This window comes from Microtus pennsylvanicus, chromosome 1 (assembly GCF_037038515.1).
Source record: "Microtus pennsylvanicus isolate mMicPen1 chromosome 1, mMicPen1.hap1, whole genome shotgun sequence".
Lineage (NCBI taxonomy): Eukaryota > Metazoa > Chordata > Mammalia > Rodentia > Cricetidae > Microtus > Microtus pennsylvanicus.
Genome location: NC_134579.1, coordinates 152,558,680 through 152,579,243, shown reverse-complemented (window position 1 = coordinate 152,579,243; position 20,564 = coordinate 152,558,680). Strand labels below are relative to the sequence as shown.

The following is a 20,564-nucleotide window of genomic DNA, read 5'->3' as shown; positions in this document are numbered from 1 at the left end:
TGTGTAGCTAGGTCTTTGGCCGCTGGATCCTCCTTTTCTGGCTATTCTTTTCTCTTCTCCCAGATTTCTCCTTCTATATATTGTTTTCCAGTCCCGCCTATCTTTCTCTTGCTTTTCTATTGGCCATTCAGTGCTGTAGTAAAATTGGGTTTTAAACAGGCAACTTAACACAGTTTTATAGTTAAACAAAAACAACATAAACAAAAGTAACTTACCTTAAAATAATATTCTACAACACTTTCCTTAATTAGTGTTCTCCCTTCCTGCAGAGGGAGAATTCCATTTCTGTTTTAGTATTCCATTATGGGTGCTATATTTTGAAAGATGTGATTGCTATAGTTCTCAACACTGCCCCTACTGAATCCTCTCTTTAGCTTTGGGGTTCAGTACATTAATAAATACTAAACCTGTATAGGAAGATGTATTATTTCCTATGTCTCAGATTATGAGTTATCTTTGTTCTGGTAGCTATAATATTATAACTTCTAACTTTCGGGATTTATGTTGGTTTTTTAGTTGAATATCTGAAGTCAAATTTAGGAATTTACTGACAGTATTTGTGTTTTGTAGCATGATGTGGTCATTTCCTTTGAAATCCTGGATTAGATTTACTAAAGGAAGTGACATAAGAAAAATTCTCCATCTTCACATCAAATATGATATCCATTTATTGGATACATGACCTTTAGAATAGTTTTATCGTTGATGAAACTTATTGTAACTGAAATGTACTGAAAGTACTAATGGTACAATTTTGTGCTCATTTTTTTTCTACTTCAATTATAGAACTACCCTCTTCTGAACTCTTGATATAGATAATTCCATTCAACTAAAGTCATTTTCCTGTTCTATTTCATATTTACTGAAAGATATTAAATCTATAACCTCTTGTTTTTCTCTCAATACCTGTTGATTGAGAGTCATGTGCACTGGCAGAGTTAAAAACATGAGAATGAAAAGGCACTAGAAAGTATTATGGGAATTATATATTAGTGACACAGAAGAGGACTCAGCCTCAAAAATCAAGGATAACTGTCCAAAGTATGTTTCAATAGGACACCTTAAAGATGTCCCATAAAATAACATCCTGAATCTTTTCATTTTGAGCAACTCTCAGGGACTGCCTTAGTCACATTAAGCTGATCAAAGAATGTGACCCAATGCAACATTGGGGAAACACATTTATTTTACTAAACATTGAAACTCAAGGGACTAATCGCATCATACACACACACACACACACACACACACACACACACACACACAGACATTCACACACAAATGAATAAAGAGAATAAACACATACTTCCTTTCCTCTCTTCTGCATTCTTTACTATTATACAGCTTCTCTAAGATGAGCTTATGACATGGTGATACCCAGATGTGCCTAATTATTATATATAAGTTAACATTTAAGAGAATGTACCACAATGTGAATACAGGGCACCCATATTTACATATATCTTTCAACCTCCAAGTGATGTCACTTTGTGTCAAAAAGACATTTAAAATTAACTAGCAAATTCCATAATTTGGTCCTTGACACACAACCAGAAAAATCTCTAACAGATCATACCTGTCTATTCCTGGTCACCAATGCTCATGTTGAATTTAATATCAAACACTTTCAATTCCCTAAATTCCATAGATTTTAGAAATTTCATCCTTTAAAAGCTCTAGGGAGCAGATACTGGATAGCCCAGACTCCTAGCATCAGTGCTGCTCCCAGTTTTCACCGGATTGCCTGAAATTAACTACATAGACAAGACTGGCCTCAAACTCAGAGACATACCTGCTTTTGCCTCCATAGTACGTGGACTAAAGGGATGTTCCGCCAGACTTATCAATCTATACTTTTAATCCTTTTATGTGATTGGTGTTCATTCTTTGCTGGAGGAAATATCTGCCAACTCTAGACGGACACAGTGGGCTCAGTGATGCCTTTCTTGGTTGATAAGATGGAAGTTAAATTTTTAGTTCAAATTCAACTCAAGAGTGACACTGCCTTCCTGAATAATATCCAGATTAAAGTTTAAAAGTGAATTAATGATCAGTCAATTATATGATTAGGGATTCTGTTTTCCACACATCTTAGTTGTATGACTGCTACAGCAAAGATTGTCAACCAAAGTTTTCATAATCTGAGCTCTAGAATGTCTAACATCTCTAAATTTATGAGATCACTATGCATTTTAAATCATTCTACAAGTAACTATAGATATAAATATACTATAATTCACTAATTTTTGGAGTATAAAGCAAATTTCCATGATTTCATCAATAAACATATCAGAATGATCATTGAATAGATCCTTCTTCCAGAGATTTTATCTGTTTGCAGCACAATAAAAGGACTTGCCGCAGGCATTGGAGTTGTCATATAGCAGGGAAATCAGTTGCAGAAATTGCCAAGACACTAGAAACTAATGTTATGGCTAGAGATGGCTAACAGATAAAAACATTTGGTGAAATCACAGGGACATCGGTTTGAAATCAGCCCTCAAGGTCACAAATGTTTATAACTCTAGCTCTAATGGTGTAATACCATCTCCTGCTTTCAATAAGCACATATCTTCACACAAGGATGCAAATAAATAGGAAACGTGAGGAAGCTGACATATGTATATGAATGTATACATACAAATTAGAAAAATAAAACAAAGCAGAGAAAAATTTTATCTTATAGAATGAAATGAAATTTGTGAAACCAGGGGGCACTATCTATATATATGTCTTGCATTTCTTAGATTACATATTTTCTCACAGAGATAACAGATACGAAGTATTATTGGCACAGTCTCTGAAAATATCATGGTTTGTTCCTAGAAACTGAAACATTAGCGAAAAAGCTCCATAACTATTATCTCAGGGAGATATATCACTATATAGCAAACATCACAAAACAATACACAAAATTACTCAGATTCTTTAGAATGTTCAGATTACAGTGAGGAAAGTTCAATACTCTAAAATGTGCTCCTAAAATGAGCTTTGATTCAAAGAAAAAAAGGGCAATATAAGTTTTACACAGGAACCATATTGTTTTTTAAACACTAACAATGTTTTGTCATTACCTCATAGACAAATTCTAACTTGAATATCAGGTCATAATTTCTTTGTTTTCTGTGATTTGCTAATTTGTTTCTTTAAAGGACATGTGTGCTTATTAGTATACACATGTGCAATGGTGTACATGTAGAAGCGAAAGATCAGGTATCTGTTCACTCTATCCTACATTTCAGTTTTAGGGACCTAAGTTTTAGGGATGTCTAAATAGGCAGCAAGCACCTCGGCAACAAAACCTCAGTAAGAGAACATACTGTCACTTCTTTGGGTTTAAAAGTATGTATTTAAATTTTAAGTGGTGGAGTATGCCACACATATGCCATAATCTAAGAGTAGGTAGAAGTCAGAGAAAAACTCGTGGGACTCAAGAGAGTCTCTTGAGTATTAAACTCAATACACCAGGCTTAGTAGCAAACACCATTAACATACTGTCATCTCTCTGAAATATACTTTATTTCTGAGACAATGTTAATGAAACTGTTATCAACAAGTGTTTACATTTATACTTCAGAATGAACAGGAAATAAAACACAACGTACATGACTATCATTTTCACATGTAAATAGACATATGCTTTCGGTTGTCCTGTGTACCAATATATTTAGATGAAAATACTGTTAATTATTTTAAACTCTTATTGATACAATATTATTACAATTCTTATCACTGCACAGGTGAGATGGTACAAAGGGAAAAATTCACGAAGAAAAGACCATTAACTTGTACATGACCACAGAATCCCTAAAAGGATGGTAGAGAAAAAACTCCAAAAACACCTGATTTTCCTTCACAATAGCTATAAATAACATAAAATATCTTGGAGAAAGTCTTAAACAAACAAGTGGAAGACTTCTATAACAAGAACTTTAAATCTTTGAAGAAAGAAATTGAAGAAGACACCAGAAAGTGAAAAATCTCCCAAGCTCTTGGGTAGGCAGAATTAACATAGTAAAAATGGCAATCTACAGATTCAATGCAATGCTCTCAAAATCCCAGAAAAATTCTTCACAGACCTTGAAAGAACAGTACTGAACTTCATATGGAAAAGCAAAAAACCAGTATAGCCAAAACAATCCTGTACAATAGAAGAATTTCTGGAGGCATCACAATCCCTGACCTCAAACTTTACTACAGAGCTAGAGTACTGAAAACAGCCTGGTATTGGCAGAACAACAAACCGGAGGACCAATGGAACCCAATAAAAGGCCCAGATATTAATCCACACACCTTCGAACACCCTACAACTATAGTATGTCTTTCCAGTATGAATTACTTCATGTCTTTCAGATGACTGTTACTTAAAAAGGCTTTCCAACATTGCTTACATTCATAGGGTTTCTCTCCAGGATGAGCTCTTTCATGTCTTTTCAGATTATGGAAACATAAAAAGGTTTTTTACCACATCACTTAGATTCATAGGGTTTCTCCCCAGTAGGATATCTTTCATGAAATTTCAGATGACTGCTACTTATAAAGGTTTTACCACATTGCTAACATTAATGGGGATTCTATGCAGTATGCTTTCTTTCATGTTTTTTCAGGTAACTACTGCATTTAAAGATTTTATCACATTGTTTGCATTTATAATGGTTCTCTCCAGTATGAATTCTTTCATGTCTTTTCAGATGGCTTTTACATGAAAAGGCTTTATTACATTGCTTACATTCATAGGGTTTCTCTCCAGTATGGGTTCTTTCATGTCTCTTCAGATGACTGGTACATGAAAAGGCTTTATCACATAGCTTACATTCATAGGGTTTCTCCCCAGTATGAATTCTTTCATGTACTTTCAGAATACCATTACATGTAAATGCTTTACCACAATGCTTACATTCATACGGTTTCTCCCCTATATGTATTCTTTCATGTCTTTTCAGATGGCTATTACAAAAAAAGGTTTTATAACATTGCTTACATTCATAGAGTTTCTCCCCAGTATGATTTCTTTCATGTATTTTCAGATAACTGATACATACAAAGGCTTTATCACATTGCTTACATTCATAGGGTTTCTCTCCAGTATGATTTCGTTCATGTATTTTCAGAAACCTGTTACATACAAAGGCTTTACCACATTGCTTACATTCATAGGGTTTTCCTCCAGTATGAGTTTTTTCGTGTATTTTCAGATTACCATTACATGTAAATGCTTTACCACATTGCTTACATTCATAGGGTCTCTCTCCAGTATGAATTCTTTCATGTGTTTTGAGATAACTGCTACATGTAAAGGCTTTACCACATTGCTTACATTCATAGGGTTTCTCTCCAGTGTGATTTCGTTCATGTATTTTTAGGTAGCTTCTATTTCTAAAGGCTTTACCACATTGCTCACATTCATAGGGTCTCTCTCTAGTATGAATTATTTCATGTATTTTCAGATGACTGTTACATGTAAATGCTTTACCACATTGCTTACATTCATAGGGTTTCCCTCTAGTATGAATTCTTTCATGTATTTTCAGACGACTGTTACATGTAAAGGCTTTACCACATTGCTTACATTCATAGGGTTTCCCTCTAGTATGAATTCTTTCATGTATTTTCAGATGACTGTTACATGTAAAGGCTTTACCACATTGCTTACATTCGTAGGGTTTATCGCCAGTATGATTTCGTTCATGTAGTTTCAGATGACTGACATGTATAAAGGCTTTACCACATTGCTCACATTCATAGGGTTTCTCAACAGTATGAATTCTTTCGTGCATTTTCAGATTAAAATTAAGTGTAAAGGATTTGCTACATTGTTTACATTTGAAGCGTCTCTCTACAGTATGAGTGCTTTCATACTTTTGAAGATGATTATGATGTCTAAAAGTTTTACCACACTGCTTATATTCATTGTGATTCTCTCCACTTTTTGTTCTTTCAGGTATTTGGTGATAACTGTGATGTGCAAAGTCTTTGCCACATTGAATACCTTCATAGGATGTCTGTCCAGTATGACTTGAGTCTTGAAACGGAAGATTACAATAATCTTCATGGTGACATGAAAAGGTTTTACCACACTGCTTGCATTCATAGTGATTCTCTACAGGATGACTTCTTTTGTGCCTGTGAAGAAAGCTGGCATGAGTAAATTCCTTACTACAATCATTACACTGATGCATCGTTTTTTTCTTTTGAAGTCTACCATATAATCAATAAGTTTGATATGCTGGAGATTTACCACATGGATTTTATTCATAGGGCTTACCTTCCATGTAAGTTCTTTACTGCAAGTGTAAACAGGAATCAGAACTATGGGTATTATTAAATTTTTTGATTCACTGGGTTCAACTTTAATATGGGCTGTTTTCTGTGTGCTAAGATACCTGTGGTAGTTCAGGCATTTAGTACATTATTCACATTTATAGTGTCCCTCTCCCAGGTGAGTTTCTTTACATCCTTGAAGTAAACTGTAAGAACTCACACCTTTACTACCCTGACTGCATTCATAAAGTAATCCTATAGTAGGAGTCACAATACATTTGCAGTGTGAATCAAGACAAACACAGCCGTTTCCACATTTCTTGTGCTCATATGGATTTACACTAGTGTATGGTTTTTGATGAATCCCAAAAGAAGTCAGGAAACCAAATTATCACATTCAATAAGGCTGCTCATAGAGGGGATTACAGAACTTCTAAATGATTGGGAGATATAGATACTTTACTGCTGTCCATATCCCTAAGGATCATGAGGCTTGTATCCAGACTGGCATATGATATGCCTATAAGTAAACAACAAATGAAATATAAATGAAATACATTTTATTTACAAACATTAGTTTTGCTCCTCACTGAGATGAACTATAGAGATTAAACTTCCAGCAGACAACAACCCTCTTGACTCTCATATTCTGAATTCTCAATATTTTTGTAAGTCACTACATGAGTAGCTATATAACAGTAGCTTTTGATAGACTACTTCCTTCTTGGAATTTTTTGTATATACAGTGATGACCTGATCAACATCCAATCATTTTATAACATCTGAATGATATAAAACCGAACGAGTGGACAGTTTTATGATATAGCATTCAAATGACATAATAAATAATTATATCGGTTAATCCACTGCTTCCATTACTCGTTACTTAGAATACTTCTTTGAAAGCACGGATAAGCTACCTGACATTAAAGTAAATAGTGTTGTGAGAATTTAATAATAATTTAGAAACAAAACTATGCTTATTGGGGCTGAAGAGGTGGCTCAGTGGTTAAGAGCACTGTCTGCTCTCCCAGAGGTCCTAAGTTCAATTCCCAGCAACCATATGGTGGCTCACAACCATCTGTAATGAGATCTGGCGCCCTCTTCTGGTGTGCGGGCATACATGGAGGCAGCATGTTGTATACATAATAAATAAATAAATAATCTTTTAAAAAAACTATGCTTATTTCCCTCCTTGTTTTTCATTAAAACTGAATAACACATCAACATGAAGTCAGATACATATTTATATCAATTTTCCCATGAAAATTACCATCCATTTCTTCTAAAATGCTGATAATATTCTTCCATATTCTCATCTTCCCATTTGTAGCCTAAAATAGACCAACAGAAATTGTATGATACACTATTGGAATACACGCAAAATATAATACAATCCTTGGCAAACCTTAGAACCATGCCTGACTTATTTACATTCTTCCTCTTTCATGATCAAGATCACTGCGCAGCATCAAAAAACCAGAAAAATTTGTCCATTTATCTTAAAAATTGAAAAAATACTCAGTATTACCTATAGCCGTGAGATTTCTGTAGGTTTCTACCATCACATCTTTGTAGAGACTCTTCTGGGAAGGAGCAAGCAAAGTCCACTCTTCCTTAGTGAAGTTCACATGCACATCCTCATAGGTCACTGCATCCTAAAATATTCCATAAGAGTGTATTACAGAAATTCTGGTAATGACAGCATAGGATATGTATTCTTCATTGACATCATACTCACATAAATCTGAGTGATTTCCACATAAATCGGAGTGATTACATGAAACAGAAGTTTTAATATAATCACTGAGTCAATTAGAAGGAATCTAAAAATAAGGTTTACCCCTGCCATTTCTGAGCCCACTGAACAAAATTTATATTTGCAAGAAAAATATCAACACACAGATAGGCATGTAGAGAGAGAGAGACAGAGAGACAGAGAGAGAGAGAAAGTGTTGTGTGTGTGTGCTAGAAGGAGAAAAGAAGCAAAGAGATCAACAGAATTAGTTTCTATGAGATAATTGTATTAATAATTGCTAACTACAAAAAAAAAAAAAAAGAATGGGTAAGCAGAGTGTATTGGCTCAAGCCTTTAATTCCAGCACAGGAGACAGAGGCAGGTGAGTCATTAAGATAGAGGTCTTCATTATATCTGCAATTAATTTCATGAAAGTCAAAGTTACATAGTAAGAGCATGTCTATAACAAAAATAAAATAAATGAACATAGAAATGAAATAGACAAAACTCAAGTCTCTCTAAAGTTTCTGCCCCAAACCCGCCTATTCACCTGCAATATTGGTGGAACTCTGAAACACAGCTAGCTCCAATACTGAGAAGACTTAAGAGGTGAGTGAACAGCACACAATGGGAGACTCTCTAGGACCTCCACAGTGGGTCAAAACCCCAGGCCCTTCCTGCAATTCCCTTCGCTTTTCTAGCCAGTCAGCAGGGAATTTCTTGTGGGAAGGCTCTCCAGAAATCCAGCCTCATCCACTGGGCACTCCAAGCTACTACTCACACCATGCCTAAGAGCCGAGAGCTTTCTACAATAGTAAGGGGACCAAGAGCATGCTACAACACTGAGGGGAACAAGAAAGAAGACCAAGAAAGCAAACCAGAAGAGAAGACTAAGAGAGCAGGCTTATAGACACCTCAGAGGCTTTCTGAGACAGATATTGACAGTACAGAGCAGACCAAGAAAAACTCCCAAACACTCAGTCATTGCAAGGATTGAACAAAGGTGCAAAGACACTGCCAGCCTCATTTGAAGGAAGACATGGGTAGGCGCCAATACAAGAATTCCTCCAACAACCTAAAAAGCAACATGGTAACACCAGAACCCAGTAGTCACACAGCAGGAAGACTTGATCATCCTAACTTAGAAAAAACAGAAGAAAATGACATTAAACATAACTTTATGAAAAAGATGGAGACCTTTAAAGGGGAAATGAAAAACTCCCTTAAAGAAATGAAGGGAAAAACAAACAAAAAATTGAAAAAAAAAATAATAAATCCCTCAAAGAAACCAAAAAAAAAAAAGAAAGAAAAAAGAAAGAAACGAAGAAAGAAAAAACAAACAGGTGAAGCAAACATTTCAAGACTGAAAGAGAGGTAATAAAAACAACACAAACCAAGGGAATTCTGGATATGGAAAATCTGGGTAAACAGGAACTACAGAGACAAGTATAACCAATGGAATACAACAGATAGAAGAAAGAATCTCAGGTGCTGAAGATATTATAGAGGAAATAAACTAATTGGTCAAAGAAACATTGAAAAGGATCCTGCCCTCTGCTGTATACAAGAACACACCTCAACCTTAAAGACAGAGACTAACTCAGGGTTGGGAAAAGGTTTTACAATCAAATGGACCTAAGGAACAAGCAGGTGTAGCTATGCTAATATCTAACTAAATAGATTTCAAACTAAAATCAATCAGGACAGATGGAAAAGGACACTTTAACTCATAGCAGGAACAATCCACCACGATGAAGTCTCAATCCTGAACATCTATACCCCTAATACAAGAGCATCCACATTTGTAAAAGAAAAATTATTCAAACTTAAATCGCACATCAAACCCCACACACTAAGAGTAGGAGACTTTAACACTCCTCTTTTGCCAATGGACTGGTCAACCAGACAGAAACTTAACAGAGAAATAAGAGAACTAATAGATGTTATGAATCAAATAGACTTAACAGACATCTATAGAACATTCCACCCAAACACAGAAGAATATATCTTCTTCTCAGCACCTCATGGAACCTTCTCTAAAATTGATCACATACTTGGTAACAAAGCAAACCTCCACAGATACCAAAAAAAAAAAAAAAAAATGGAGTAATCCCTTGTATCTTATCATATGGTTTAAACTTAGAATTTCACAATTAGACTACTCTCATGGAAATTGAACAGTGAATTACTGAACAACCCTGGGTCAAGAAAGAAATTAAAGACTTTCTTGAATTCAATGAAAATGAAGGCACAACGTGCTGTGGGACAATGGTTTAACCTGTGAAGATTTGTTTCTTGTATGTATTTAGTAAAATGCTGATTTGCCAGTAACCAGGCAGGAAGTAGAGGCATGGCAAATGTAGAAAGTAGAGGTGGGGCAACAAGAACGAGGAGAATCCTGGAAAGAGCAAGAATTCAGTCTGCAGTTGCCACCCAAATGCAGAGGACGCAAGATGTCACTGACTCGCTGAAAAAGGTACTAGGCTACGTGGCTAACAGAGATAAGATTATGCCGAATATAAGTTACAAGAGTTGCCAGAGACAGTGATCTCCACTGGAACAGGTACACTGAGCGAGTGAGCCAGAGCCAGAGACTGCTGAGGGTCCAGACTTGAATCTAGAATTTTCGAGGGAGTAGACCTAAGCAAGGACCCCTGTGGGTCTGGGTGTGAGTCTCGGACCTCCCAGGAGCTAGGCCTGAGCCAGGACCTCTGCCATTCTGTGTGTGAATCTGTGACATCCGAGGGAGTAGGCAAAAACCAGAGATCTCTGCAATGCCAGGCATGAATCTGGGACCTCAGAAGGAGTAGGACTGAGCCAGGACCTCTGCCAGTCTGTGTGTGAATCTGTGACATCCGAGGGAGTAGGCAAAAACCAGAGATCTCTGCAATGCCAGGCATGAATCTGGGACCTCAGAAGGAGTAGGACTGAGCCAGGTCCTCTGTGGGTCCAGGCAATGATCTGGGACATCAAAGGGAACAGGCAGAAACCTGGAACCTCTGCAGGTCTGAGCATGAGTCTGGGACCTCTAGGGAGTAAACCTGAGCCAAACCCTCTGCAGTTATGGGCACACCAGAGCCTGGAAAATCTGAGGCAGTAGACCAGAGCAAGAGACCTTTGCAGGACCAACTCCAAGCCAGGGACCTCTCTGCAAGAGTGGAAACAGAGCAAGATTTACAGAAACAGGTCAAATCCAGGAACCTAAACCAAAGTAAGCCTGAGACAGCAAACTCCAAGGGAGCAGAGCAGAGCACAGGAGCACTGAGCTATCTCCAGGAACATAGAGTAACCAATGGAGTAACTAGAACTGTGGCACTGACTGTATCACAAGGAATAGTCATCTGGGCTTTGGATACACTGGCACCTAGAATATTAATCAACAGAATCTCAGATAGCTCCAACCACACCTATTAGAGGAAAGGATAAGAAGGTAAGAACACATGCAACACCACAAAGAGCAACACAACACCAGTAAAACTTAAAGACTCTATAATAGTAAGACCTGAACAACCAAATATAGATGAAACAAAAGAAAACGACCAAAAAATAATTTCAAGAGAATGTTTGGAAGCTTACATAACACCAAATAAACTGGATAAAAAAAAATCCACTCGCCACATAATAATCAAAACACTAAAAATACAGAGTAAAGAAAGAATATTAAGAGCTGCAAGAGAAAAAGGCCAGTAACATATGGAGGTAGACCTATCAGAATTAAACCTGATTTCTAATTGGAGACAATGAAAACCAGAAGGTGGTGGTCAAGCGATATGCAAACATTAAGAGACCAGCCCAGACTACTATACCCAGCAAAACTTTCAATCACCATAGAAAGACAAAACAAGATATTCCATGACAAATCTAGATTTCATCAATACCCAGCCAAAAACCCAACCCTACACAAAATACTAGAAGGAAAACTCCAACCCAAGAAAGTTGGCTACAGCAACAAAAACACAGACAATTGATGGTCTCATAGCAGCAAATCCCAAAGGAGGGAAAAATGCACAAATTAACATCACCAACAATGAAAACTAAATTAACAGACGATAGCAACCACTGTTAATATCCCTTATTGTAAATGGACTCAACTCACCTATAAAAGGGCACAAGCTAACAGATTGGATATCAAAACAGAATCTATCCTTCTGCATACAGGAAGCACATCTCAACCTCAAAGACAGACATTGTCTCAGAATAAAGGGTTGGGAAAAAAATGTATCAATCAAATGGACCTAAGAAACAAGTGGGTATAGCTATCCTAATGTCTAACAAAATAGACTTCAAGCTAAAATCAGTCAAAAAGACAAAGAAAGTAATTTCATATTAGTCACAGGAAAAATCTGCAAAGAGGAAATCTCAATATTTAACATCTATGCCCCAAATACAAGGGCACCCTCATATGTAAAAGAAACACTTCTAAAGCTTAAATCATACATTAAATCTCACACGCTAACAGTGGGAGATTTCAACAGTCCACTCTCACCACTAGACAGGTCAGTCAGACAAAAAATGAACAGGGAAATAAGAGAACTAACAGATGTTATGACTCAAATGGACTTAATGACATCTATAGAATATTCCATCCAAACAACAAAGAATATACCTTCTTCTCAGCACCTCATGGAACCTTCTCAAACATTGACCACATACTCGGTAACAAAACAAATCTCAACAAATACAAAAAATTGGAATAACTCCATCTAATTTATCAAATCACCATTGTTTAAAACTAGAAGTCAACAGCAATCCTAATACCAGAAAATGCACAAACACATGGAAATTAAACAATGTTCAATGGATTGAGAAAGAAATTTCCTAAAATTCAATGAAAATAACCATACAACATAACCAAATTCATGGGACACAATGAAAGCAGTGTTAAGAGTAAAGTTCATAGCACTAAATGCTTACATAAAGAAGCTGTAAAAATCCAAAACTAGTGAATTAACAGAACATGTAGAAACTTTAGAACAAAAAGAAGCAAACTCACCTAAGAGAACAAGATGGCAGGAAATAATCAAATTGAGGGCTGAAATCAACAAAATCACCATGATCAAGTTGGCTTTATCCCAGAGATTTAGGGATGGTTCAACATATGAAAATATGTCAACATAATCTAACATATAAACAAACTGAAATATAAATCCATGTAATCATCTCATTCGATGCTAAAGAACCTTTTGACAAAATACGACAACCCTTAATGATAAAGGTCTTGGAGAGAGCAGGGATACAAGGAACATACCTAAACATAATAAAGGCAATATACAGCAAGCCAACAGCCACCATAAAACTAAATGGAGAGAAACTCACAGTGATCCCACTGAAATCAGGAAGAAGACACGGTTGTCCACTCTCTCTATATTTATTCAATATAGTTCTTGAGGTCCAAACAAAAGCAATAAGATGCCAAAAGGAGATCAAGGGGATACAAATCGGAAAAGAAGTCAAACTCTCACTGTTTGCTGATATGATAGTTTACATAAGCGATCACAAAAATTCTACCAAGAAACGTCTACGACTCAAAAACACTTTCAGTAATGTAGCAGGATGAAAGATTGACTCAAAAAAAAAATCAGTACTCTCTTGTACACAGATGATAAAAGGTCTGGGCAAGAAATCAGAGAAACAACACCCTTCACAATAGCCACAAATACCATAAAATATCTCGGAGTAACTCTAACCAAACAAGTGGAAGACTTATAGGACAAGAACTTTAAATCTTTAAAGCAAGAAATTGAAGAAGACAACAGAAACTGGAATGATTTACCAAGCTTTTGGGTAGGCAGAATTAACATAGTAAAAATGGCAATCTTACCAAAAGCAATCTACAGATTCAATGCAATGCCCAGCAAAATCCCAGAGAAATTCTTCACAGACCTTGAAAGAATGGTACTTAACTTCATATGGAAAAGCAAAAAAAAAAAAAAAAAAAAAGTATAGCAAAAATAATCCTGTACAGTAAAAGGACTTCTGGAGGCATCACAATCCCTGACTTCAAACTCTACTACAGAGCTATAGTACTGAAAACAGCCTGGTATTAGCATAAGAACAGACAGGAGGACCAATGGAACTGAATAGAAGACCCGGATATTAATCCATACACCTTCAAATACCTGATTTTTGACAAATAAGCAAAAAATATGAAAAGGGGAAAAAAAGCATATTTAACAAGTAGTGCTAGCATAACAGGATATCAACATGTAGAAGGATAAATATAGACCCATATCTATCACCATGCACAAAACTCAAGTCCAGATGGATCAAAGACTTTAACGTAAAGCCAGCCACACTGAACCTTATAGAAAAGAAAATGGGAAGTACACTTGAATGCATTGACAGATGCATGACTGTAGACAGAGGGGCCACTCGCAGTGGCACCAGGATTTATCCCTACTACATGTAATGGCTTTTTGGGAACCTATTCTCTTTGGATGTATACCTTGGTCAGCCTGATAAAGTAGGGAGGGCCTTGAACCCTCCACAGTGCAGGGTACCTTATCCTCTCTTAGGATTGGATGGGGGTGGGGTGGGTGTGTGTGAGGAGGGAATGAGAGGCAGGAAGGGAGTGGGAACTTGGATTGGTATTTTTTTAAAATCTCTTTTTGTAAAAAAGGCTAATCTAAAAAAAAATAAACTGTAAGAATAGTAAGATCTAGCTAAAACTGCGTACATGCTTAAACAGTTACAGTTTCCAATGTAAGCAATGCAAACATTGAACATGAAAATATAGCACAGTGCAGGAGAGATGGGGTCGGCAGTTAAGAGTGCTTGTTGGTCTTTCAGAAGAGGGAGTTTCAATAGCCAGTGCTTACATGGGTGTTCCCAAGTATTCATAATTCCAAGTCCAGGGATTCTGCGGACATCTTCTGATTGTTGTATCAGTCAGCAGTGCCATGTATATCTGTGCATGCAGGCATTGATTCATATTTACTAAAACAAAATTAAAAATTCACGAACGGTGGTAAGACTGTCACATGCCTGTCATCCCAAGACTCTGGAGGCTCCTACAGTCTTAAGGTCATTTATGTAAGACGCGCTGGAATAAAGAATTACACACTCTGAGAATGTTCAAGGTCAAGATATTGGTAAAGCACAGCAGAACAGTATGTGCTTCACATATACAAAACCATACATTCTAGGCCAATCTGCCAATAATATAAAAATGAAAAAGCAAGGTGTGCTGGAGCATACCTTTAATCCCTGCCCTGGAGGCAGAGGCAGTTAGACCTTTGGGTTCCAGGACAGCCTAGACTACAGAGATACTTTTAAAGAGGCAAGTGGATCTCAGTGAGTTCACATCCAGCATGGTCTACAAATTGATTTCAAGGACAGTATAGGCTGTGCAAGGAAACACTGCCTCAAAAAACGCAAAGACAAGACTACAAAAGAATCCCTGTGATCAAAAAAAGTATGTACTTTAAGAATAAAAAAACAATTAAAAAAAAATCAAGCTAGCAAAATGACTTACGAATAAAAAGCAATTGTTCCGGGGGTATCTTTGGTAATTCACAGACATCGTCTATAATGGTGGTGTACACATGAGAACACAAGAAAAAAGGATTGTGATAAATGTTGGCCACAAGAAAGTAGACACTAAGAAAAGGCTATGGGGTGAGGCTACAGACACAAAAATTTCAGATCCCTACTGAGGAACATCCTCGAAAACGGCTCCTAACACTAAAATATCAATAAGCACCCTATAGTAACCCACCAGTGAGATAAGAAATAAAGTGCTTCATATACCTGTAAGGATTTTCAATCAAGTGACTACATTCTAATTCAGGCCACTACAGGCTTATGGACATTAAATGAGGAATAATGCTGTTAATCTAACTTTAAGTGTACCAAAATTTTGGAATATGCCTACAAGACAATACACTTTCCACCTCTCTTTCTCATTCTCAGAAATTATAATACAGACTTCAATGTTTCTGTGTCACTGGACTGTATGATCCTCACACTAACCCTGAAAAGATAGTTATTATCATCAGTTTGGCTGTGTTAGCACCGTAAATAAAAAACTGTGACTTGGCCACCCTGACCATTAGTCCGGGGTCATTGAGACTGGGCCTGTAGTATGTTATGAGAAAGTTTCAACTAGAGATGAGAAAAACTGAGGTAGGATAACCTCTGTGGAGGTTTGGTTGCAGAGTAGGAAGTAGGAGTTTCTGCCACTTATAAAAATGAAGAACTCAGGAAGAAGAAAATACCAGTGACAGGAGAATATGTTCAGGGCAGGAGGGAGGTGAGCTTCCCCATGTGAGTAACCTATAGGTACTGGACCTTCTGATTGACCTTGCTGCTATTTGCAATGTTGGCTGCTGTGATCTGTTTCCTAACACATAGGAATAGCCAATGGGCGACTTGTGTCTCAAACCTCTCAGCCTGGTTAACTGTTTCAACCTGAATTGCTCATACCCCCATCAGAGAGATGCATAACTGGAAACTCTATATTCATTAGCTCAAGCTACTCTCATCAAATTGTACACCCCTCAATCTTGTCTGCTTTCATTCACAGGGCACGAATTAACAAATGTTGTAAAATTACACAGAAGGTCATTCAGTCTGACCCAATGAGATCCTTCTTCACAATGGTGAGTCTGTAGTGGACTGCCTTAACCTTCACTCTGTGCTCTCGCAATTACCTAACCTGTCGCTCCTGTAGTCCACACAATAAATGATTCCTCCTATTCTGCTCTGAAGGCAGAAACCATGCTCCACATGAAAGCCCTTTTCCTATTTCTTCAAGGGACACTCCACTACATGATTCAAATTGGTAATTTTACAAATATAAGAGGACAGCCTTTTTCTTGAAGAATTGAGAAATTTAAATGCGCAGACAGCAAGATTGGTCCTTGAGGAGCAACAGACTGGGTTCAAGATCACATAAGTCAATGTAACAGAGCTTGTCTCAGAAATATCTTTCTACAAGGCTCGAGTTGCAACTGTGCTAGATTAACATGTGCTTACAGGGAGAAAACACTGCGCATACTTCAGAGATAATAATGTAGATTCTCTGTAATAATACTGTGCATGGCCTTCTGACTTCTGCTCAACAAGGAGCCAGCCTGGATCAGATTGTGCGCTTCACTTATGCTATCCTCCTTAAAGCTCCTTTAGGTTCAGGTCCCAGGTGATATTTGGAGCATGTTAAACAGGGACAGGAACTGTAAGGAGGCTGCCACTCAGGCAGATGTTAGATTTACACAGCAAAGATATTCCCAGAAGGATTTCTTAAGTCCTCCAGTTAGCTGAAACAGCAGGCCTTTCTTCAATGACTGTGTCCTGATGGGGAGATGCCAGGAAGACGGGATGATAGAAAAGATAAAACCTGGGGTAGGAGGTCTTGCACAATCAATCTTATGCCAAGGAAGCTTCTTAAAAAGAACAGCATTTGTCAACTACTTCCAGAGCAGAAACCTTAGGAAATGGGAAGCTTCCATGAAGCAACAGGAACTCTAACACAATGGAATTCCTTCAGGAAGAGCTAGAGCAAACAAGGTGGCATAAGGGATACCTAGGGTGTCTCAAGTGTATTCTGATCAAGTCCACAGCAGTCATGGAATTCATAATCAGACTCATGTGCTAGGGAGAGTTAAGATTCGGAGCATCTGAAGCAGTCTCTCTCCTAAGGCCCTGGCTAAAGACCTTTATCAGATCTCCTAAGCACATTCCTGGTTTAAAAGCAGGAACTGTTTTTGCTCTATACCTTGGGGACTTATGCAAAGCTGAAAGGGCTAGGCCTCAGGCTGTTATTGGCTCTAGGAGGTGTGGTCCAAAGTTTGAGAAGTTATGTTCCTTCTCTACATAGTGGAAAGCAGCAACTGAGCAGGCCAGCCCTCAACACACCACTTCATCCATTTCTAATGTTGTTATGCACAGTGTTGTTCCCCATTGGCACAACTATGCTTTTTTGCATGAATGGAGGTATATGGAACACCTTAATGGGTGTTCTAACCCTGTAATGCTCTTCTGAGAGGCTTTTCATAGGCTTGCTCTTGGATATAGGATGGGACTAGTGGCTGGTAATAAACCAGAGTTTTCTATTTTGTTACAGTTTGCAATCACATGCCTGGTTCATCCTAGTGAACATACAGTTACATCCTGGTGTATTTATACTTACATCTTAACATCCTAATCTCTAACAGGCCTGGTTAGCATATGACTTAACTTTGCCACAGATGGGAAGCAGACCTGTTACGAATCGATCCTATTTAGTGTGACTTTCTTTCTTCTAAGCTTTGGTAAATCCTTTCTATCTTCAGTTTTACTCCTCTACATCACAGCACAATAGTGGAGCCCTATCCAACCCAGGACATGTGTATAACATCCATAAAATAACTCCAAATGGATTTTACAAGTATATTTTAAATGTGAATCGCTTCTAGAAGTTATTAGAGAAACTAGGCGTTTCTGAGTATGGCAACTTGATTTTTAGATACCCAAAGCATGGTGACATTAATAACCAGGTTGTGTCAATACTCAGTCCCCTGTGTCTGGTACGCCAAGAAATTCTTTTTGCCAAGGTCAGTCACCTACACAAATGCCGTCATTTCCTCAGGGGATTGAAGAAAGTGCCTACCTGAAACAAAAATTCAAATCATACAACTCCTCTCTGGCTAGAGGGTCTATGGCTCTGTGTGCCTATTAACTTGTCAAGGCCGATGTTAGCCTCCAGGCTCCCTGATTACAAGGCCCACTTCAGCTAACAACCCTCTTTTTCTGCTCCCATTTAACTCTGGAAACACCCATCTCTAATGAGCATAGTAAAAACTGGCTTTCTGACAGGTAAAAACAGCTTAGTCAAGAGCCCCACTACAGGGAAGGCTTTACCAGGCAAACAGAATTCAGTGACCCATTCACTTGAGATAACAAGATAGTCCTTGAACCCCATGACACCCACTGGACAGTATATAAGCAGAGGTCAAGAGCAATGCTCTGCTCTGGTCATCTGGTGAGGGGTCACCTTGATCTGTCTCAGGGCTGGAGAGTCTACCCCTGGATCCTGATGCTTCCTTTTTCAGATCAGAGACTTGTGTGAAGACAGGACCTGACTTTCAGGTTAGAAAAATGGCAGAGGATAGCAGACTTTGGGAGAGAGGTTTTGTCCTTCAGTTGGGAATTTAGAACGTGAACCTTGTAGGAGCACCCTAGCATAATAAAATACAACTTTTGTTGTAATGTGTGCATCTACCTTTTTATTCTTGACACCAGTTTCGAATAAACTTTTCCCTTTTTCCCCAAACAGCAGCGATTTCAGTTTCACAACTGCACCCGCTTTCATTCACCCTGCTCCAACTGCTCTAAGCAGATGGAGACCCAGATGGAATGTTATTCAGAGGCTACAACCCTGGCCAGCGAGATGCAAGGACTTTATAGAATGCCGTTTTTGGCTGCCTGCCTCTGCCCGCTGGGGGAAGGGGCAGAAGCTAACCACGTGGCTCCCAAGGCTCAGGCATCCACTCCTCCCCGCCTGAACAGAGCAGCACCTCACTCACCATGTCGCAGCTTCCGAGCTCTCCCTGGCCCCACACAGCTCCCTGCAGCACTGCTCTCGGCACAGAACACCACAGCACACGCGCTGGCTCCGGTACGGATCCTAGCCTGCACCGGAAGTCTGGAAGAGCCCACCCGCTCACCTTCTGACTGGCGGTCTGCCTCGAGATCCTGATTGGCTAATGATGTCTGAGTGACAAGAACACCTCCCTTAGGATTAGATTGTACTCAAGGACTAGGCAAACTGGGTTCTGGAGAGGCCCAGACCTTTCCCAAACTGCAGTGATTTGCATTTCATTTGTACTTACTTGGGGCCTCCAATTGCTGACACTTTCCTCTTCCAGCTTTCCTTAAGCACTTTGCCTCTTTCCTCCTGGTGGTTAGTTTGTACAGCTCACTGCCAAATGTGCAGTGGAGTGTTTTCTCTGCACCACAGGTATTAATGTGCCTGGAATATTAACAAGTAAAAGAGATTTTAGGACTCCAAACAAGAGTGGCTTCATGCTGAGTTTAGGCAAACTGTCCTTACTTTTTACCTAGCAGGTTCAGGGTCTTCAGAATACACTGAGAAAAAAGTAGGAGCCAGAGCACAACACTGTGATTAGTCTGGGCTGGATGATGGCTCCATTCCTGTAGGAGTTTCCTTCCTGAAATCCAAGTCAATCTCTTGAAAATGAATACTAATGCAGAGTATAGTCTCCAAGTTACCAGAGTACATAGAGACAAATAAGGTGAGAAGCCCTATTGTTAGTCAGCAGATGTTTCTGTGTGCAAAGGTATTCCCGGGAATTCCTAAGAAATAGCCTCTAATGCCAGTAAAGGATAGAACTGCTAGACAGATCTAGGCCAAGTAGGAGAGAGAGAGAGAGAGAGAGAGAGAGAGAGAGAGAGAGAGAGAGAGAGAGAGATTGAGAGATTACTTTTTCAATGTCCTTTATATATTTAGGTTGCCAGCAGAAGTTGGGGCCCTGATTTAAAAAAAAAATGTATCTTTTCACCTTGACAAACCTGGATTGATGATGGATTTTCTTACTTCACATGATTTAATTTTCAAAAATCTCTG

The 20,564-nt window shown here is 38.3% G+C and overlaps 1 protein-coding gene across 3 annotated transcripts; it reads right to left on the bottom strand.

Annotated features, from left to right (window-relative positions):
- Window positions 1-1,308: 1,308 nt before the first annotated feature.
- On the bottom strand, window positions 1,309-19,618 carry LOC142832187 (zinc finger protein 431-like). Of its 3 annotated transcripts, XM_075942454.1 has the most exons (5): window positions 19,504-19,618; window positions 7,793-7,919; window positions 7,535-7,595; window positions 5,285-6,123; window positions 4,920-5,031 (listed from the first exon to the last, which is right to left on the bottom strand). In XM_075942454.1, exons 1-5 carry the CDS (start codon window positions 19,504-19,506, stop codon window positions 5,024-5,026), a joined length of 1,038 nt encoding a protein of 345 aa, XP_075798569.1. In that variant the 5' UTR covers window positions 19,507-19,618; the 3' UTR covers window positions 4,920-5,023. The 3 variants fall into 3 exon arrangements, with proteins under 3 accessions (XP_075798559.1, XP_075798569.1, XP_075798579.1); XM_075942444.1 differs by having other exon boundaries at window positions 1,309-6,123; XM_075942464.1 differs by lacking the exons at window positions 4,920-5,031; window positions 5,285-6,123 and adding an exon at window positions 6,233-6,781.
- Between the last annotated feature and the right edge of the window lie 946 nt (window positions 19,619-20,564).